At 40.8% G+C, this 23,222-nt stretch overlaps 1 protein-coding gene across 3 annotated transcripts in view; it reads right to left on the bottom strand.

Moving 5' to 3' along the window:
• Positions 1 to 23,222, bottom strand: part of dlc1 (DLC1 Rho GTPase activating protein) — a 528,943-nt gene that overhangs the window by 482,979 nt on the left and 22,742 nt on the right. For all 3 annotated transcript variants that reach the window (XM_063043062.1, XM_063043063.1, XM_063043061.1), the window contains one exon: positions 20,852 to 21,997. In XM_063043062.1, coding sequence (XP_062899132.1) covers positions 20,852 to 21,868 — 1,017 coding nt within the window. In that variant the 5' untranslated portion in view covers positions 21,869 to 21,997. The remainder of the gene's footprint in view (positions 1 to 20,851; positions 21,998 to 23,222) is intronic.

The raw sequence follows: 23,222 nt of genomic DNA, 5'->3' as shown, positions 1-23,222 counted from the left end.
GAGTGTGAGGGGATCCAGGAGTGCCCTATTAACTGTTTGAAGAGAGACAGAGAGAGACATTCATCATTGATGGTTTGATTGGAAAGGAGAGAGAGACAGAGTTATTTACCACCGATATGTTGCTTTTGAAAAGAGAGAGAGAGACGAAGATTAACGATTGGACTGTCACTTTAAGGCATTGGAAGTAACTTTGGATTTCTACTGAGTTTGGAGTTGGAGACAGCACCGAGCAGCTCGAAAGTTGCTATGGTGACCAAAGGCTGGTAGTTGATGTTACTTTCAAGGACAGGTTGCCTGCTTGTGCACTTCTTTGCAGACAAAGGAAGGAGGGACTCTTTGAATGACAGGTGATGCTCAGCACAGAGAAATAAATAGGTCAGATGATACAGACCTCAGACACATGATCTGGACACTGAATGAAGGTTGTTGTGCCTGCAGGGAAAGTGGGTTTTGGAGGATCGATCAAGCGGATTGATCCAAATTGCTATTCCATCGGTGAAGAAGGGGTTGACTGGTCTACCCTTGTCTATGTGTCCACCCTTGCCGGGGTGATAGCTCCACCACAGGAAAACCGGTCCCCCTGGTTAAAGTCACAGTCGGTGACTTGTAAAGGATTTCTGAGGACAACGAGAGGATCAACGGCATCAGCTCACCTGAAGACTCAACTCACTCTCTCTCTCTCTCTCCATCACTATTCAACTAAATACCACGAACTGAACTGAACTGAACTTTACTCAACATCGTAAGACTGTATCTTTTTACCCTTAGACTTAAAGAAGCTTGGTTTTCATACATATATTTCCACACTTACTGATTTGCGTACATATATATATTCATTGCTAACCTGTGTGATTTATTTACTGTGATATTACTGTATTGTGTAGTTACTAATAAATATTATTAGTTGTTAGCAATACAAGACTCCAAAGTGGTTTCTATTTCTGCTGGTTTCTTTATCCCCGTCACGGGGTACATGACAATAGGCATCTGTTAGTCTCGTGAGATCATGGATTTGCACTTTGGAAGGTTTCCAGGGTGCAGGCCTGGGCAGGGTTGTATGGAAGACCGGCAGTTGTCCATGCTACAAGTCTCCCCTCTCCACGCCACCGATGTTGTCCAAGGGAAGGGCACTGGGCTGATACAGCTTGGCACCGGTGTTGTTGCAGAGCAATGTGTGGTTAAGTGCCTTGCTCAAGGACACAACATGCTGCCTCAGCTGAGGCTTGAACTAGCGACCTTCAGCTCTCTAGAGCAATGCCATAACCACTTGGCCACGGGTTTGTAAATTATACGAAAAGGCTAAATCCAGGGATTATTGACAGGAAGCCAGGTGTGGGAAAAATAGGCAAACTTTCAGTGTCAGAATTTCAGAATTCAGTATTCAGAATTTCAAGGCCTCATATATGAAGTTCTTACAAAGTCTTTGAAAATGTGTCATGGTTGATGACTTGTAGGTTGTCTTACAGTAGTTGTCTATCAAAAACCTGAAAAATATGGTTGAGACCAGCATGGATAGTTCCACATATAAGTGCTCCATTTTCTCATCTAAATGCCCCCAAATTTTGTATTGCTGTACACGTATGCACAGCTCTGAACTTACAAGCAACTGTTAGCCAGGGATTTTTCCACTGTACTCTACTGGACTCTACCTGGAGTTAAATCGTAGGGTCTCGTGTTATAGCAATTGTAGAGCCTCATGTTGGGAAATCTGCTCAAATAATCTGAACACGTCTCCATTCGTTTGTAGGGGGAGGAAAGGCTGCAGGGTAAATTTTACCTTATGTAAATGTTTTGTTTACAGTATATCTGTTTTCATTGCTTCTTGCGGTGGAACGTTTTTTAATGATTCTAAACATCAGAGAAGTTGAGTTTTGATGGCTATATTTTATTGAACTGTCGTTTTTTTTTGGCATAATCATGTAATGGTTTTTTATGTGCAACCACTCTTTCTTTTTCCCCTCCTGCTCTGCACATGTGACTAGATTTCTGTCTCTAAGGCCCTGCTCTGTATTGGGCCTTGTCTCTGACGGGGGAACTGTCTTTGTGCAGCAATTTGGTCTTCAAGTGAAGATGGACAGATAGACATTGGATAACTGCAAAATCCAGACCATTCCTATTTTATGTTTAATATTTCATATTAGGAACTTCTAAAAGGAGATCTGTGTTTGTAAAAATTGTTTTGCAGAACTTAAAATTATAATGTACACAATTAACCAACATTACTGAAGAATAAATTTAAAATAGAATGATTATCTTAAGATTCTATGAAACTACTGGGAATTTGAAAGAAGGAACCATTTTGATAATTGCAGTTTGTTGTACTGATTACGAAAAATGTTTAAAGTTCTATTTTGTAACATTAATAAAAATCGGATGCAAAATATAAGAGCAATTTTGCATTAACAGGAAACAAATTACTACTAGCAGCTTAGCACTCTATACAAAGAATTTGAAAGTTTCCAGATAATTAACAACGTTAAAACTCCCCTGCATAATTGATAAGTGTAGTATGTGATAGATTGTGAACTTTTTTGCCCACAAGGAATTGTTGTTCACATCAATTATGAATGTTGGAGATTTGAAATGAGTGCGCATTTAAAATCATATCACCTTTTGAAATTAATAGCATAATTTCATACCAAATCTAATCATGTTACAGTTTAACAAATAGGTCACAAGATGATGATGCTTTTTAGCCAAATGAAATTGCTTAATAAAACTCTAAGTAAAAAAAAAAGTATATGAATATTTTGTTGTGAGGGAAAGAAATGTAAGGCCTAGCATGAAACATAGAACAGTACAGTATAGGAACAGAACATTTACGCCATGATGCCTGAGCTATCCACGATGCCAGTCTAAACAAATACCACCTGCCTCCACAAAATCCATACTCCTCTATTCCTTGCCTATTCACATGTGTGTCTGTTATGATATACACTCAACCGTGCCAGCTGGCGGGGTTTAGACCAGCTCTCTGGAATATGCGTAAGTGGCACGGCCCTTTAAGAATTCGGGACCATCCCGCTAATTGGCAGCCATGTTTTGGCACCAAAATTTCCATATTTAAGGAGCACCTGAATGGAGGTTCAGTGCTCAATTATGAGTTTTACTTGGATTATTGTTGAGCATCTAGTTTAGTATTCTGTTCTCGTTTCAGTTTCATATCATATCTCGATTCCAGCACTTGAGTCCAAACTCACCTCACAGAACGACTGAGCCGGACATGAACCCAATGGGGTATCAGAGTCTCTTGTCTGCTGTGGCCAGCCACAGCGATAGGATTTCTAGACAGAGAATGGAGATGAACGACTTCCAGGTTGCTGTGACTCAACTTTCACAAGGGGGAAGCCAGATTTGCTCAGGTGAGGCTGTTGGTTGCGCTGCGGAGCCAATACATCTTCTTACCCTGGAGAGATTCCACGGTTACCTGGGTTCTTGGCACAGCTTCCTCATTGGTGTTCAAACTCCAGCCTTCCCAGTTCCCTTTGGAGCGTGAAAAGGTGGCCTTCATTATCTCTCTTCCAGCTGGAGGAGCCCTGGCCTGGGCCACTGCGCATTGAGAATGAAGGTTGGAGATTTGCTAGGATTCGGAGGATTTCATAGCCACCATGAGGAAGATGTTCCATCATCCTGCTAGATCAAGCCAAGCCTCGGACTGTCTGATGAAGATGCATCAGGGCAGATGGTCAGCAGCTGACCATGCTATTGAGTTTTGGACTTTGGCCCAAAAGAGTGCCTGGAATGGGGAAGCCTTGACCACTCTATACCACCCCGGACTCTGAGACAAACTAAAGAATGCCATTGCCTTGGGAGAGCCAGCAGAGGACTCAGAAACTCAAACCTGAGAAAATCTGTGGATGCTAGAAACCTAAGCAATTTGTATGTGTTGCAGAGGACTTTGAGGTTCTGATCAAACACTCCATCCGCCTTCATATCCATCTGCCAGAGAGAAAGTGGGACTTCTTCAAGAGGCTGAAGAGGGTCAGCCCGAGCCTGGCCTCAATGCATCGCAGTTCCATTCCCTAATCTCGGAAAATGACCAGCCCGTCTCTTGCGCAGGATCCTGTCGAGCCCATGCAAATGGGCTACACATGACCCTCCGCTGATTAGAGGTCCTGGCGTCGCAGTTGACGTGGTTGCTATTACTGCAGGGAGGCAAGTCACCTGTGAGCTGAATGTCCAAAGCTGCAGCCGTCTGGAGAACTGCTAAGGCTGTCCAGTGGCGGGAGGTCTGAGATGGTAGCAGCCACTACTCCCATTCCCATAGATTCTGGTGTCTCGCTGAAGGCACAGATCTCCCAGGATAAGAACCAAAGAGAAGTGAATGCTTTTGTGGACTCGGAGGCAGCTGGTAACTTCTTGGACTTGGGGACCGCCTATTAGCTTAAAATATCGTTGCATGAGTTGGGCCAGTCTATATCTGCAAATGTCCTGGACAGCCGTCCGCTAGATTCTAGGTAGATCCAGCAGCAGACACTGGTTTTGCAGATGAGAAATGAGGATCACGTGGATGACATTATTTTCTATATCATCGAATTTCCTCTCATACCCCTGACACTCGGGCACCCTTGGCTGTCCCAGCATAGGTCTTTCGTCACTGCAAGAGGGAATGTTTTTAGCATGGTATTCCAATGCCCATTCCTGAGACCAACGACCAACGAGAGGGCCAACTTCAGCTCGGGGCAACCTGAGGTTTTCTGGAGACTATTCCTGCCCTCAAGGACAGACAAGCCAGCTCCAGCCAACAGGACTGTGCGAGTCCCGACCCTATTGAGTCAGGGGCATGCTGGAACTAGAGAGAGGGGATCTGTCATTCAGGAGCAAACCATAGGGATGTCCAAGCAGTCAGGAGCTCTAGCAGCTAAGCCTAAGGGATCCAGCTGCCAGTTACCAACTCAAAGAAAGACTCCTAGATGCAGAGCCTTATGCCTAGTCCCAGGGGTGCAAGGGCCATTTGTGTTGCCTCGTTGCTGTCGCCTGAAGAAATGATGAGGGATGGACTCTGAATTGGCCACTGTTTCAACAAAAAAGTCTAGTGAACCAGTGGAAGTGACTCTGAGATCTGTCAAATCGCCCCAGCACCTCAGGAGTCATCCTCAAAGAAAGGTTTTGGAGGAAATTGCAACACACAAACTGGTTGAAATCCCTTCCATCTACAAGGATTTGGAAGAGGTCTTCAGCAAGGGAAAAGCTTCCACTCTTCCACCGCCCTGACCCTACAACTGTGCTATCCTAGTACTTGTCCTCCATGGGTCAATTGTATGTACTCTCAGGCCCGATGAAAAGCACTATGGAAAAGTATGTAAAAGAGTCTCTTGCCATGGGATTCATTTAGCCCTCCATATCACCGCCCTTCACGGGCTGCTTCTTTGTACAGAAACAGTATGGGAGCTTGCAGCTATGTATTGATTACAGAGAGTTCAGTCACATAGCAGCCAAGAATCATTACCTCTTCCACTCATGGACACTGCTTTCGAGATTCTCCAAGGGGCAAGCATATTCTCTGAGCTAGACTTGCAGAGTGCATACATTCTGGTCTGCATAAAGGAGGGCGTCGAGTGGAAAACTGCATTTATCACACCAATTGGGACTATGAGTACCTGGTCATGTCCTTTGGACTTGTGAATGCTCCATCAGTTTTCCAGGCCTTTATAAATGATGTGCTCTGTAATGCTCTCCATAAGTATGCCTTTGTCTACTTGGATGATATCCTAATCTTCTCAAAATCCATGCATAAGTATGTCGCTCATGTCAGAGACATTTTAAAGTGGCTTTTAGAACATGTGTCAAGCTGGAGAAATCCAAATTTCATGTGATGACCATTTCATTTTTGGGCTTTTTCATCTCTAATGGCAATCTCAAGATGGACCCTACTAAGACCCAGGCAGTCAGAGATTGGCCACAAACACCTATATGAAACAAGTCCAATGATTTCTGGGATTTGCTAACTTTTACCGTAAGTTCATCGAACTTCAGCTCTGTGCTGGCCCCACTGATAGCTCTAATTAAGAAATTCACTGGCCGTTTTGTTTGGACTACTGAAGCAGAGGCTGCTTTTTCAAAGCTCAAACAACTGCTCATGACAGCTCCCAATTTAGTTTCACCTAACCTGGACCTTTCCACTATCGTGGATGTGGATGTCTCAGATGTCGGAGAGGGTGCTGTGTTGTCTTAACAGATACCTTCGGCAATAAACTGCAGCCTTGTGCATTCTCCTCCAGGCAGCTATCCCCGGCAGAGGTGAACTATGACATCGGGAATAGATAGCTGCTTGTAGTCAAGTTGGCTTTGAAGGAATGGTGTCAGTGCCTGAAGGGGCCAAGAACCATTTTATCATTTGGACAGACCACAAAAACCTAACTTATATTCAGGAGGTCAAGAGACTGAATTCCAGGCAGGCCAGATGGTCTCTTTTCTTTAACTGCTTTAATTTTGTCCTAACCTATTGACTGGGATCAAAGAGCCAGAACCCAGATGTCTTGCTCCGTTAATTCGACAAACCCAAACGAGAGGAGCAGCCTGCCGCTATTTTTTCCCAAGCCAAGGTGACAGCACCAATCCATTGGGGAATTGACACTCTTGTTTGCAAGGCCCAGGTACAAGGGGAGATTCCTAAGAATGGTCCTTCAGATCGGCTATTCATCCCAAGTTCTGTTTGGTCTTGGATATTTCAATGAGGACATGCATCAAGAATGACAATTCACCCATGGAATGCTAAGACTTTGCATTCATCAAGAGAAGACACAGGGGGCCTGGAATGGTAAGAGAGGTCTGACAGTACTTGCAGGCATGTGAGGTCTACACCCAGTATGAGGAGCCCTGTATCCATCCTCAAGGATTCCTTCACTCCTGCCTGTTTCAGACACACCATGAGCACACATCTCCAAGGACTATGCCATGGGTCTTCCTCCATCCAAGGGAAAGACTGTCATCATGGTACTTGTTGATTGCTTTTTGAAAGCTTGCAGATTCATTGCCTTGGACAGACTACCATCTGTGACGGAGACGGCCATCTTGTTCTGCATCATATCTTCAGGATCCATGACTTCCCGGTGGACATTGTGTTGGATCACGGGCCACAATTTACTTGACATTTTTGGAGGGTGTTCTGTAAACTGATTGCTGCTACGTTGAGTCTTTCCCCTGGGTTTCATCTGCAGTCCAATGGCCAGACAGAGAGGGTGAACTAAGATTTGGAATGAACTCTAAGATGCCTGGCTTCAGAAAGACCAAATGAGTGATGTGACCATTTGATGTGGACAGAGCACCTCCACAGCTCTTAACAGCATTCAGTGCACAATGACTCTGTTCAAATGCCAATTTGAGTTTTCTTTACCACTCTTCGCTGAGCAGGAGGCCAAGGTTGGGTCTCCTGCCGTCGAAGATCTCATCTGGTGCTGCGAAAAGAAATGGACTAGGGCAAGGGAGATATAGTTGGCCTCTCCAGGTGGAATCTAAGAAATTGGAGCCCAAGTTCATTTGACCCTTCAAGGTTCTCAAAGAAGTGGCTTACACCTTGCAGCTCCCCAAGATCCTTAAAATCAAACCCACTTTCCACATTCTCAAATTAAAACTTGCGAACACCACCCCTTTAGCCCCACCACAATCAGTCCTGCTGCCCCCAAGATTTGTCGATGGGAAACAGATCTTTGTCGTAAGAATGTTTTTAGATTCATGAATTATTCGGGGTGTTTGTCAGTTTCTTGTGGACTGGGAAGGATTCAGACCTGAGGAATGATGCTGGGTTCCGGAAAGGGACATTTTGGATCTGGCTCTCATCCACGACTACCATCACCAACTCTGCAAGCAAACAGGGCCGTCAGGAGTCGGCTGTTGGGGAGGGGATCCTGTTATGATATTCACCTAACTGGGCCAGCTTCTGGGGTTTAGATGCTCTAACTCTTCGGAATCTGGGTAGTTGGCATGGCCCCTTTAAGTATTCAGGACTGTGCTGCTAATTGGCAGTCATGTTTTGGTGCCAGGATTTCAATATTTAAGGAGCACCTGAATGGGTTTCAGTGCTCAATTATCGTCGAGCATCTAGTTTAGTATTCTGTTCTCATTTCAGTCACGCATTGTGTCTCAATTTCAGCCTCGGATACTCCAGCACTTGGGTTCCAACCATCCTTGCCTAGAACTCTCATCACAGTGTCTAAATACTACTTAAACGTTTGCTATTTTCTGTCTGCTTTTATCACTTCCCCTTGCAACAGATTTCAGGTATCTACTCAGCTCTGTGTAAAAGCAAACTTGCCTTGTAAATCTTCTTTAAATTTTCCCCTTTTACCCTAAACTTGTATCTTCTAGTATTTCACATTTCCATCCTGAGGAAAAGACCTTGACCATTCATTTCTCCTAACTTTATATTATTCTATTAGATTGCCCACAAGCGCATCCCATTTCAGACTGTTCTCAACTCTACTTAGTAGGCATCCTGGCATTGCCAATAAATCCTTGTTCTTTCAACAAGCTGAACTTGGGTGACATAAAACCCACTTACACTAGTCACTTCAATGTCTTCACTGCAATAGTCCATCAGCATTACGCTGTTAAAAGAAACCTGCTTGATTTTTTAAACAGATTCGTGAATTTCTGCACTTGTAGCTATGTTTTGATTTACATGAAGAACCTTTGTAATTCATTGTTAACATTGAATTTTTAAGAAATAATTCACTAAAATGCAGCAAGGACAATTAACAGCGACCCCTCTGTTATTCACTGGGTAATAACTATTAAAACAATTTACTTACAAAAATCCAAAACTGATTACCAGTAATGATGCACCAAAATGTTAAACTTGAGATAATGACCATTGTAATTATTCAGTGGATAAAAATCTGAATACGGACAGGCACTTCAAATATTCTTCATAAAATCCAAATATTCTTCATAAAATCCATGTTTTAAGATGTCAAATATGTTAATATCACATTTAATTTTAGCTAGCCAGAAGCAATGATACTGTTAGAAAAGAATAGATCACAGGTTCTCTACCTTTATAAAGTTTGGTTTACTGTCTGGACAGTGCTGGCAACTTCACAACAGTAGTTCCTAATTTAACACAAAAATGTGGAGTGGGCTCGCTTAAGAATTGGCTAGCAATTGGCTGGGAAATTCTTCTATTTCAGGCATTGTTTTCAATAGTTGTTTCACCCTTCATTTTGACAGCTGGCTGTGGAAACTTCTTTTTCTGAGTTGAAATAGCTACTTTAGCTTATTAGCAAAAAAAACACCAACAGAAATGTGATTCCAATAATATTATCCATATATTCAACCTGAGCACTTATTGATCTCTAACCAGTTAAGGACCAGGGTCAAGTGATTCTGCTTTGGGTACCTATTCCACTAAAAGTTGTACTAGATCTAAGAGGTTTGGCTTTTCTTTCACTGTTCCTTTTCCGTTTCATCGGTGTTTACTGAATGTAAAGTATGTAGGATTTCAAGATCATATTTAGGGAGTTAATTCCATCGAGATTATAAATAACCGAAAATGATTTACAGGAACTATGCAAAACCATTTGCTCATAATGTTTGTATATGAGTTCCATTGTAAGTGAGTAAAGAACAGGAAACTAAAAAAGTTTTAAAAACTGCTATTAGAGACCCTCCCTGAAGGCCCACTAACCTGCTTGCACAAGAGAAGCTCACCATAGTGATGATCTGATATTGTGAGTCAGGCTGGCTTTCAGCTCAAAGATTTTTAACTACTTCCAAAAGATTATGGAAAATCAATATTTCCCAAATGCAGTTTATGCTTCAAATTTCTTAATGACTTGCAGTAATTCGTCAAAGGACTGAATTGGAGAAAACTCATCGGTCTGGTCTTTGCATGTATTTGTTTTGTATATTAACAATGAGCTGGACATATGATTTTTGGAGTTATTTGAGGGGCAGGCTGAAGAAAGGAACTTTAAATTAACCTATTGATCATGGAGGAAGGATAAGGATTTCTCATAGAGGCTGGTGATACAGTCATTTATGTGCAACTAGAACTTCAAGAGGATCACCACCATTCAGGTTAAGTGAGTTGAGTTCACAGGGATTTCAATGTTTTAGTGCATGAATCACAAGCTGTTAGAAGGCAGCTCCAACAATTTGATAACAAGCCAAATGGCATTTTGGTCTTCATTGCAAAGAGATTTGTGTTTAAAATCTCTTTTTTCAAAAAAAAAGTTTTGATGCAGTTGTACAATGTGTTGCTGAGACCTTGCTTGGAATTACCGTCAGTGGTTTTGGTCCCCTTATCTAAAAATGAATGTAGTGCCATTGGATACAGAAAAAAGAAGATTCACCAGGCAAATTCCTGGGATGAGAAGATAGTCCTACCAAGAGAGACTTGTCACTTTCGAGTTGTATTCCTTGAAGATTAGAGGATTGAGGGGTGGCTTTATTCAAACATATTAGACCCTAAGGAGGCTTGATAGAATGGATGTTGAGATGTTTTCATGAATATGAATTTTATGAAAAGGAGGATATATCTACAAAGTAAGAGGATGGTCATTTAAAACTACTAATTCTTCTCTGATGGCAGTGAAACTGTGGAATTCTCTGCCCCAAAAGATGGTGGAGATTAGATAATTAGATAGTTTTAAAGGGGAGATAGATTAAATAGTTAAAAGATGAAGAAATTGAGGGTTATCAGGAACTAGCACAGAAGAGCAGTTGAGGCCAACCAAGGTCAGTCATGATCATATTGAATAACAGAGCAGAGGCCGAGTGGTTTATCTCTCTTCTGGGCCGAGTGGTTTATCTCTCTAGTTTCCTAGGCATAATAATTATTAATTAGGAATGTGGTTTAATCTCAGAATTTAGACAAAAAGTTACTCGAGTAGGATAGCCAAAGACCCCAAATGTCTTGCAATCAACCCGAGACCCATTGAATTATGCTAGAGCTTTCATACTTGACTATGCACGATTGTCAAAACCATAATATGACAGATGTACCCTGAAAAATGAAAAGCCCTTAGTTTTTACCCCAGAAGATTATGAGGCACTAGAGAAATAGATGAATGCAATTCAGCAAGCAATAGACTTGCAGATGAGAAAACTAATAAAATCTCTTGCTATGCAAATTTGTGTTCCTCCAAAACCCTCTGTAGAGATCTGCTATAATGAGGGAGAAGAAACACATCCCCCATGCACTATGTCTCATATAATTTCATCCCAATGTACTGCTTTAGAACAATGTCTTGTTACGGTATTGCACACACTTGTAAGATCACTGCAAGGGGACAAACCGATTATTATACAAACAGCGTTTGCAGCTCTGTAAAATGATGGAAAATTACCAACAAATGAATGGAGAGCTACCATAACTAGATATGGGAAATGGCAAGCACTTTCACGAGACAATATATCAAAATGTTCCTGAGAGCTATGACTTGCAATCCTTACCTGTCATGGAAGATGCAGAACCATCTCCACAACCCAATATAGAACAACATCCATTCGAGCGCTATTCTAAAATATGGTATTGTTAAGGATCAGTAATGGAAATCCAGAAAGATGGATCTACTCATTTATAATCCCTGCTCCTGATTATAAAAGTAGAATTTTTGTCGGAAACTGAATTTGAATCACGTGAATTGCAAGTGCAACCTTCAGAGAATCATGCAGCTCAACTTGCAGAGACTAAAGTCTTAGGATTATATCTAAAACAAATAAATACAACAGAACCTGTCTTGATATATACTGGCTCTAATTATGTTAGGAATGTGGTAGAAACAAATTGATTGACTGGCTGGAGAACTCACAGAGGTAAATTACTTCCACATTTGTCCATATGGAAAAATATTTATGGATTACTATTGAATGGGCCATTAGTACAGGTATTACACATCCCAGGATATACTGCAAGCCACCTATACAGCTTTGGTAATAAACTGTTGGAATGGACCTTCCTATGGTAAAAGAGGCCAGGGTTTTTGGTAGTAACTAAGTAACAAATAAAAATGACCAGGTTGATGTTCTAAGAATTCTCTTAGATACAACTAAACCCAATTCCAAAGGATTTCCAACACAGTACAAATATAGTGAAGGTAAGGCTTGGGTATGCGGCCCTAAAAAAGACAAGCAAATACTTCCTGTCCACAAGCAGGAAGCATTGATTCAAGAAACCCACCACAGATTTAAATGCAATCATGGTGGTGGATAAGCCACCCATGCAAAATTAGCCATGTTATACTGGTGGCCTTACATGTTGAGTACTTGTAAGCAATTTGTTGTAAATAGTAAAGAATGTCTGGCCTATAATAAAGGAACAATTACAGGATAACCTGCCATACACAAGCAAAACCGACTGCACCAATGCAGATGTGACAAATTGATCATACAGGCCCATTTCTGGCATTCCCAAGGCAACCCACCTTATCGGAAACCTAACAAGTATATTCTTGTGATAATTGATCTTCATAAGGGATATATGTGGTGGTTAGTCGCAACGACTTCTCATAGTAAGGCCACAACTGCCTCAGCACTCCAAAACTCCAAATTCCCATATGCTGACTCCCTCACCTGCATTCATACTAACTGAAGGTCTTTCTTCATAGGTAAAGGCTTTCAAGCCATATCTGAGGAAACAGGCATAGATGTGGAGTCCATCTCTCTATTCTGCCTACAATCCAGCGGCAGGGTGGAGCAAAGGAATTGAGAGATTAAAGAGGCTTGGCAAAACAAAGTGTTAATTGTGAAATTAGGAGTACACCTTATTTCTTAATGCCAGTGTCCACCTAAATACACCCCTTATCGCTAACTCAGGCCAACAATTGCCTACACCTGATACAACTCTCCTCAAGAAATTGAAAGAGTTTATGGGACTTCAAGAGAAAGCAAAAGAGCCTGATAAGAAAGTTTGAATACCACATAAAACAGACAGGGTCCAAGAAAAGAGTTTCTATAAAACTAATTGTAACCCTAGTTTCCATCCTAGATGGATCCTTCTTGTCTCGTTACCAATGTTACCAGCGATAAGACTGTTGTAGTCAAGACTGGGCAGGGAAACAAAACTTTAAGTAAGACTATCTCCATAGATAACATCAGATCTAACCCAACAGGATTTATACTCCCAGAATTAGTGGAACCCTTATGTAAGACCAGTGTATAGATCTACCTCAGAACCCCTACACCCTGACTGGAAGAGGTTGGGAGGGTTATGAGATGTACTGAATAGATAGACCACATGTTAATATCTAAAATATGTAAAATTTCCAGTTCACTTGAAGAAGAACTCATAGATATATTGCTGAGGGATAATACACCCAAAATATGTTGTTGAAAAAGTAAGAAAAACTCAAACTCCATGAAGAAATGATGCTCAGGAGAACAAGCCTGTGACAGATTTCACTGTTGGAGACCAATTGATAATGCTAAATTTTAGGGTTACACTGATAACATTTATTCCCCAAAAAAACAATGTTACATACACAAACAAGCCTTCAATTATTGCTGTGTATTTAGTTGCATGGTTTTATTATCAAAAGGTGAAAAAAAATTTGGCCCTGAACAATTTTTATGGTGTTTAAAAAAAATAAAATAAAACTGCCTGTTGACTCATGCCTTGACAGTGCTCACTCTCATAATAACACTGATGTGATTGATCCTTTGGTTTACTCGGAAGGTAGAAATTTCTGATGACATACTAGTATTAGAGGATCACCCACTTTTAAATGTTTTATAAAAGAAATGACTCTTGGAGTTATCTTGGATCTTATTAGCTCTGGGGATCTCCCATCCACCACCACCAACTTCATAGTTTCCGTGTCCTGCACCTTGCATTTCTACCTCCTACCCTAGATCCACAAACCTGGTAGGCCCATTCAGGTAGTTCCTGCCCCATTCAACTCATATCTGCATACGTTCAGTCTCTTTCTACCTACATCTGTGACACTTCACACAGTGCAGCAATGGGCACTCGCATGAGCCCCAGCTATGACTGCCTTTTTATCAGCTACATGGAACAGTCTATGTTCCAAGCCTACACTGGTAGCATTCCCCAATGGTTCCTATGCTACAACGATGACTGTATTAGTACTGTTTCCTGCACCCATGCCAATCTTGTCGACTTCATCAACTTTGCCTCAAACTTCCACCCTGCCCTCAAATTTACCTGGTCCATTTCCGACACCTCTCTCCTTTTTCTCTGTCTCTGGAGACAGCTTAACTACCATGTCTATTTTAAACCCACTGACTCTCACAGATAAATGGACTGTACCTCTTCCCACCCTGTTACTTGTAAAAACACCATTCCCTTTTCTCAATTCCTCCGTCTCTGCCACATCTGCTCTCTGGATGAGGCTTTTCATTTCAGAATAAAGGAAGGGACGTCTTTTCCTCCACCATCAACGCGGCCCTGAACTGCATCTCTTTCATTCCACCCGCGTCTGCCCTCACCCCATCCTCCCACCACCCTACCAGGGATAGGGTTCCTCTTGTCCTCAACTACCACCCCACCAGCCTCTGTGTCCAGCACGTAGTTCTTCAGAACTTCCGCCATTTCCAACAGGATCCCACCACCAAGCACCTCTTTTCCTCTACCACCCACCCTCCCTTTCCGCTTTCCACAAGAATCGCTTCCTACCCAACTCCCTTGTCCACTTGTCCCTCCCCTCTGATCTCCCTCCTAGCACTTACCCTTGCAAGCAGAGCAAGTGCTACACGTGCCCCTACACCTCCTCCTTCACTACCATTCAGGGGTTCAAATTGTCCTTCCAGTTCCCTGTGCATCTGTTGGGATCATATATTGAGTCCGGTGCTCCTGGTGTGGTTTCTTGTATATCAGTGAGACTCAATGCAGATTGGGAGACCGCTTCACCAAGCACCTACACTCCATCTGCCAGAAAAAGCGGGATCTCCCACTGACCACCCTTTCTAGTTCTACTTACCATTCCCATTCCGATTTGTCTATCTATGGCCTTCTCTGCTGTCGCAATGAAGCCACACTCAGGTTGGAGGAACAACACTTTATATTCCGTTTAGGTATCCTCCAACCTGATGGCAGGAACATCAATTTCTTGAACTTTTGATAATGTTCCCCCCCCCCACTTCACCTATACCCATCCCCTTCTCCCTCTCTCACCTTATCTCTTTACCTGCCCATTACCTCTCTCTGGTGCTCTTCCCCCTTTTTTCTTCTTCCATGGCCTTCTGTCCTCTCCTATTAGATTCCCCCCCCCAGCCCTGTATTTCTCTCACGAATCAACTTCTCAGCTCTTTACATCACCCCTCCCCCTCTAGGTTTCACCTATCACCTTGTGTTTCTCCCTCCCCTCCCCCCATCTTTTAAATCTACTTCTCATCTTTTTTTCTCCACTCCTGCTGAAGGCTTTCAGCCTGAAACGTATTTTTTAAAGATGCTGCCTGGCCTGCTGAGTTCCTCCAGCATTTTGTGCGTATCGTTTGGAGTTATCTGATTAGTTAATTTATATTGTGTATCTCAAGACAGAAACACAAGTCCAGTTTTAAGGGATAATTTAAGATTCATGCAACAAAGAATGTTCCAGAAGGACTTGATATTCGTCAAGAATGGCTAGAAGAAACTCCACCAAATCAAAAGAATATTTCTCAATACATTGTGAGAATAACTGAACTGACACAGTTAGATGTGCGAGGCACCTCCTTTCACAAGTTTCCTTTGCAGACCCATACTAAGGCTCTGACTGGCTTAAAGTTCTAGCTGAAACAATAGCCAAGACCTTTCTAGCTTTTACAAATTTAGTTTCCGCAGTAGCGAATACAGTTTCCAGGTGGATTGGCGTTACTTTAAATTGGATTAAAGATTTTTTTTCCCTAGTTTATCAATGGAAAATTTCCCTCCCCACTGGAACTTTTGCTTTCATAGTACTCTTCCTGTTGAGACCTTGAAGCCTGCAAGGATGGAAGTTTGGTGGCTTCTCCTTTATTTACGTGGTTCCACTCCTAAGATTCCGCTAACTCCAATACCTGACCTGCATTACCATGGATTATCTCTCTTCTGTCTGCTTTGTTATACCCTGTCCTGAACTCACCTTTTACCTATTCCTCTGTTTCATCCTTAACCCTGGAAGAATGAAAAGCAGGGACCACCCTAATCATGTTGTCCTTACTCCTCTCCTTTTCCTAGTCCTGATCACCAACATTGATGCAGGCAAGAATGTTTGTCTCCTCATCTTGATGGGGGCTGTGATGTGTCTGTCATTATTAATTGTCTAATAACACAATCCCATGGAAAGATGAATCAATGAACATTATTTTTCACTTGTAGTATCTATTTGGAAATTACATATTTACTTTTGAACACATGGGTAACGTATAAAATCTATAAATCTATTTAGTACTTAAGACTTTATATATAATGTACTTTGTAAATATGTTATTCACTGCTAATGATGGCATTGTACTATCATGGTTTACACCTTTAATTTTTATGTTCAAATCAATTTCTCTCACTATATCTTGCGGATTATGTTAAAAGTTTTACCAGGTGGAGGAAGACAGCTGCTCCTGGCAAATGCTATAATCCTGATAATATTTTACCTTTTCTTTTGCGATTTCTTTGGAAACAGTGATATAATCCTAGGCCCTCCAAGGTCTATAAAGTTATTTTGGTGCAAGGTAGAACTATTTGAATATGGTTTGCTCACTGTTTGGGTAAAGACATATATTGCATATGTGGTACTCTTACAGTGCTACAAGTAGAACCACTAAGCCTACCAGTACTGCTATTTGTCTTATAATTGTAACACCCTGGTTAAGATTTTTACTACTATGTTGTGGGTATTTCATTTTAGCAGGTCTATAAGTGCAGTCTGTTCTGCTTTCAGCTTGTTTGGGTTTGAGCTGAGATAACAGGCTTTGTTGTTCAACTTATGAATATGGTGTCAGCTAATCAGGATGATAGAATTGGGAGAAAGTTCTCGAGAATGGTAGGCCGAGAGGTCTTTGTTAGCAGGAGCTGGGAGAAGACAGGAGGGAAGAGGGTGGAGGATGCTATCCCTTTTGCACAAGGTGCTTTGTGCAGATGAATAGCTTCAAGGAGGAAGAAGCAATACTGCCGTAGGAGAGCCTATTTGTTCAAGATGGATTTTGAGTGACCTTCAGAAGGTGATGTGCGCTTTCCTGCAGACCGACGGTCCAGCGTGAGTTACAGACAAGTTCAAGATTTGAGCTTCACCATGCACATGTGAGTTCAAGTATAAAGGGCCCTTTTTGTTTTTGTCTTCCCGTTCGTTTAATAACTGTTCGCTTAAGTTAACATTCTTAAATATACTTCTAACTAATTGTATGCAGTGTACGATCTGTTATTTCTTGCCAAAGTGCAATTGCCGGGGCCAGTAAATCACACAACATTCACACAAACCAGGGTGTGGAAGGGCGAGACATCCCAACCTCATGGATTTGGCAGGACCGAAGTTATATACACCCCAGACGTATGAAGCCTGAGAAAGGTGGGTTTCTCACCGTGGAATCTAGTGGCTGTGAGCAAGGGGCTAATGAGCCATATTTCCAGAGATGCCCAGTAAAATAATACTTAATGCTACAAAAACAATTTGTATATTTGTTTGATAAATCCCATGGTCTGACGGAACATATTGGTAGCCCTTGATCAGTTAAAGTTTTCTGGGAAAACAAAAAAAAAGTTGGGTATATGTGTCAACTTTTCCCTGTCAAGTCCAATCTGCAACAAAGGGGGAAGGTCAGAAGAATTACACCCAGAGTCTAGAATCATGAAAATGAGAAGAAACTTATGAAGACAGTATGGATGGCGTCAGATGTTAAACTAAACCATACCAATGGGTGTTCACTCCCATGGGAGGGACCTAACCAGCCTCTATGTTCTGACATTTTCTGAGCATTCAGGATGAAAAATACAGACAGAATCCTTAACAGGAGCACTGTACCTTTCCTTACCTCACTACACATATAGAGACATATTATCTTTTGAAATGTTTCACTTTCTATGTATATTATATTGTGAAATCAAGTAAATGAATATATTTTTCTATAACTATAATGTGAGATTACTAATCCTTAGGCAAAAAAGACAGCAATATACAATCAGTAATTTGTTTACAAGAACTGCTTCTAGAAAACCTGAATAAAATCATGCACCGCATTGAAAGCAATGCTAACAGTCCTGTAAAGGAAATTAATTATCTTGAGCTTTGTGAAAGCTCAAGATAATTCATCTGACCTGATGAATTAATGGTGACAAAGATAATTATCCAAATTTGCATCAAAAAAACGGCAAAAAATATATGGGACGAAGAAAATCCTAAAGATGGACTAACATGCACTTACATTACAGATATTGATGTGTCATCACATGTTTATGGAAAATGGTAATGAAACATAGAAACGTAGAAAACCTACAGCACAATACAGGCCCTTCTGCCCACAAAGCTGTGCCGAACATGTACTTACTTTAGAAACTACCTAGAGTTACCCATAGCCCTCTATTTTTCTAAGCTTCATGTACCTGTCCAGCAGTCTCTTAAAAGACCTTATCATATCCACCTCCACCACCGTCACCGGCAGCCCATTCCACGCACTCACCACTCTCTGGGTAAAAGACTTACCCTTGACATCTCCTCTGTACCTACTTCCAAGCACCTTAAAACTGTGCACTCTCGTGTTAACTATTTCAAGCAAAAGATGTTGACCTTGTATGTAACAATGAAACCAACAGCAACGATAGGGCCCTTCACACCCCCACTCCAGCTCCGCAGAACTGCCACCACCCCTTGTGATCCCTTCTCCTTCATGGGAACTAGCCTTCTCACCATCGAGGACAAATTCAAAAGTTGATGACAGGAAAAAGGTGGCATCCATCCATAAGGACACCAACACCTAGGACAGGCCCTCTTCTCATCACTATAATCAAGGAGGTGAAGCAGGAGCCCAAAGGCACACACTCAACATATTAGGCTAGGCTTCTTCGTCTCTGACATCAGATTTCTGAACGGACAATGAACTCATGAACACTACCTACTTTGTTTTTGCTCTCTGTTTGCACTACTTACTTATATTTCTAATTAAAATTCATGGTATTTTAATTAGAGTGGTCGTCTATGTGTGGAGCCTCACGAGATGGGGGAGATCTTAAACAGATTTTTTGCATCAGTATTTACTCAGGAAACTGGCATAGCGTATATGGAAGGAAGGGAAACAAGCAGCAGTCTCATGGAACATATAGAGATTAAAGAGGAGGAGGTGCTTGCTGCCTTGCAGCAAATAAAGGTAGATAAATCCCCCGGGCCTGACATGATATTTCCTCGGACCTTGAGAGAGACTAGTGTAGAAATTGCAGGGGCCCTGGCAGAAATATTTAAATATAAATGACTAGTCACGGGAGCAGTACCAGAGGATTGGAGGGTAGCTCTTTTTTCCCCATTGTTTAAAAAAGGCTCCAAAAGTAAACCAGGTAATTACAGGCCGGTGAGCCTGACATCAGTAGTAGGTAAATTATTGGAAGGTGTTCTGAGAGATCGGATATACAAGTATTTGGACAGCCAAGGGCTGATTAAGGATAGTCAGCATGGCTTTGTGCATGGTAGATCGTGTTTAACAAATCTTGTAGAATTTTTTGAGGAGGTTACCAAGAAAGTAGATGAGGGAAAGGCTGTGGATGCTGTCTACGTGGACTTCAGTAAGGCCTTTGACAAGGTCCCACATGAGAGGTTAGTTCAGAAGGTTCAGACACTAGGTATCCATGGAAAGGTTGTAAATTGGATTCAAAATTGGCTGTGTGGGAGAAGACAGAAAGTGGTAGTGGATAATTGCTTCTCAGACTGGAGGCCTGTGACTAGTGGTGTGCCTCAGGGATCTGTGCTGGGACCATTGTTGTCTGTTGTCTATATCAATGATCTAGATGATAATGTGGTAAATTGGATCAGCAAGTTAGCTGATGACACTAAGACTGGAGGTGCTGTGGACAACGAGGGATCTAAATTCACCATAGAGAATTAACAAGGAAATGAACTGGTCTTGAAGATTGTGTTGTTACAGTATAACCTCCCTTTAGTGAAGGTACTCATTGTTATTGATATCTGATAGGGCTTAAGGTCTTCACTGAGTTCAGAACTTCATGATCAGCAACCCTAGTACCATCACAAAGGCACATACTGACCTAGGTATTTAGGTTGTAAGTTCTCAAAAAGGGGTAAAGTTCTTAATTACATGGTTTAAAAAAAACTGCAAATGCAGGATGTCTGAATGAAAAAATGCTGTTAAAGCGCAGCAACTCATTAATAGTTAGGCGATTACTTTATCTTTGGTAATGATCTTTGCTGCTTCCTCTCCTTGTGATGCAGTGTTATTCTTTTTGCTGACTAATACTCTAAGTGACAGAATCATGACTGCATCAAAGTCTGACACAGGGCAAATGAATTAAAGTACCAAACAGGGTTCTTAAATTTGACTTCCTTAGCTAGTTCACTTTTCATATATTGCATGTGATATAATTAGAGTCCCAGTTTTATCACAGATGGGACAAGACTGGTGTAGAGACTGATTCCAGTCTCATTTTCACAATAAGGGTAACTTTAACTTTAGCATAAAATGCCATTCAATAGGCCAAAGATTAACTTTCCTTACCATAGCAATTGATCCTATAGAAAATGGATTGTAGCAACTAATGGAATACTGCAGTGTTTCCCAAACACCCAAACTTAAAATTAGTACCAATGTGTTTAAATACATTGCTGTCTTTAATCTTGAACAGACAGTTACATTGTTCACATTAACTCAAATCTTATTTTACTTTATCTGATGCAACCATTCTACAAACAAGGCAACAAAGATAGTTGAAGATCTAAATACAAAAAATATTTTAAATAATAGTCAATGAGCCAAAATAAATTAGAAGTTAATTTCTTACCTTTCTCTTTCGAAGTTTTATGGGGTAATCCACAGAATTATAATCATTTGTATTTTCCTGTGAATTTAATATTTGAGGAATTTGCTTTGAAATATTTGTGCTAATATTCCCAATATCGGAACCATTCTGAGCTTGTCCAGCATTTAGACTAATTTGCTCCAGAAAGGATTGATCCAAAATTTCCTTCGAGCCTGACTGTGATTCAACAATACAATTCACAGGGATATCCTCTGTTGCTTGGTTGTCATCATCAGTGACATGGCATGAATGAACCAATATTTCATCTGTAGTTTTAGATTCCTCCCCATCATATTCGTCTTTCAACATTTCATGTTTCCTACGCTGCTGTGCAATCACTGCAGTGTGGACAAGCTCTTCTCCTGGAATAATTGCATCAAAATCCTTACCCAGATCTCTTTTTGGTAAATTCCCCTGATCTAATAGTTCTAAAGGTTCCAGGTGTTCAGACTCGTTTGCTTTCGCATCACACTTTGTGTCTTCCTCAGGAACTGAATCATAATTGGGATCAATATCTATTCCAAAATTCTCAGATGTATTCTTGGTCACTTGGTTGATCTCTTCAAATGGGGAAATCTCATCTGGAATTTGTTCGGACCCTGAGGTCTTACCTTCTCCTGCACCATTATCATCCTCACAACTGAGGTCTGCACTTTCATCAGATACGTGAACTAGAGTCTCTGTGCTTGCTTCTAATGAGAGGATGTATTCCTCACTCTCATGATTATCATTTTCATCCACTTCTTCTCTATGGCCACACAGTTGCTTTGATTTAAGTCCAAACAGATCGGAATTATGATAACATTCTGGTAAAGATATACTGGAAAATCGTTCCTCATCTGATTTTGAGATTTCATTGCTTTCCATACTTGGTTTTAGATTATCAGCCACAAGTCCATGACAACAGTCTGCACAAGAATCAACAGAATCAATTGTAAAGCCTGGCCAGTTGGTCACATGATCTTCCCAGCTTCTTTTCTTATTAGCTAAAGACGTCATTACAATCCAGTTACAGATTTTTCTAGACGTACTTCAGTCTGTGGAAAAAAAATCAGGGAGATTCTTCGACTCCCTCCACGATAAAGGGCATTCGATGGTTTCTGTTCTTCAGAGCCATGTTAATAAAATCTGTATTGCAAAGAAAAGAATGGACTTAGATGTTTGACAAAAATGCATCTCACTGATAAAGTTCCATGCTGCTTGCCAAGATCCTTTTCATCATGGCAACATGATAAACATTGCCTCTTTTAAAATTTGTGTATGAAAATCAAGACTTGCAACTCAGAAGAAAAAAATGCTGATGTTTAAGTATTAAAAGTATGAAACAAAGGTTATTTTGAAAGCATTTATGGATAATCTTGCTGACAAAAGATTCTGTCTTGATGTCTGTTGAAAAAATTATGTGTCTATTGACCTTTAATTGGAGAGGATGACATCTATCGATTGTATGTGAAATTTTATTGCTATGGACTTTTCATTAAGAAATACATATGTGTAGAAATCATGAAGGACATAGAATACATATTAATGTGGGAGAAGTAAGACTTTTTCAGGGTAGTGGACACAAGCTGCCAGAGGAAACTGTAGAGACAGGTATAAGTATAATGTTTAAAAGACATTTAGATAGGTACATGGACCGGAGCCATTCAGAGGGATATGGGACAAATACAGATAATTGACACTAGTGCAGGTAGACAACTTGACCAGCATGGATGATTTGGGCTGAAGGACCTGTTTCCACACTGTAAAACTTTATGACTCTGTGACAAAATGTGTAGTTATTCTAATCTACAGTTTATTAGTTGGCGTTAGAAGAGATATTGTTTCCAACATTAACTCTTCATGGTAAATTTCCTCCTCATTGCAGTAATTATTTTAAAGGTAAACAAATGATTGTAATATGCATATTCTATATCTTGTCATTTCTCTTACAAGGTAACATCATTTTAATAAATTATTCAAATTCGTTGACAATTTAAAATATTTTAAAAAGACAAAAATATCTATATACGTAAGCTTTAGTTAGCATCTGGTAGACCAGTAGATAGAGAAGTAAATTTTTAAAGTTGTTGCAAGACCTCATTTAATTGCAAATCCCATTTCTGGGATGATTATAGCTATTGAGGAGTTTACTGTCTAAAATTATTTCTAAAATTATTTAATTTTAGAATGTGGCATCAACCATAATGGCCTGAAGCTATTAGTATTCAAGTAACATTCAAACAACATTGAGATTCAAATGACTGAAAAACTGTGTTATTAATATTTGTGCATAAGTTTCATACAAGTGTAGCACAGTTTGTTTCTATCCTTCAAAATTGCAATTGGAACATTTCAAGATATGTTTTTCATA

This window comes from Mobula hypostoma, chromosome 3 (assembly GCF_963921235.1).
Source record: "Mobula hypostoma chromosome 3, sMobHyp1.1, whole genome shotgun sequence".
NCBI lineage: Eukaryota > Metazoa > Chordata > Chondrichthyes > Myliobatiformes > Myliobatidae > Mobula > Mobula hypostoma.
This window is presented reverse-complemented; position numbering and strand designations above follow the sequence as displayed.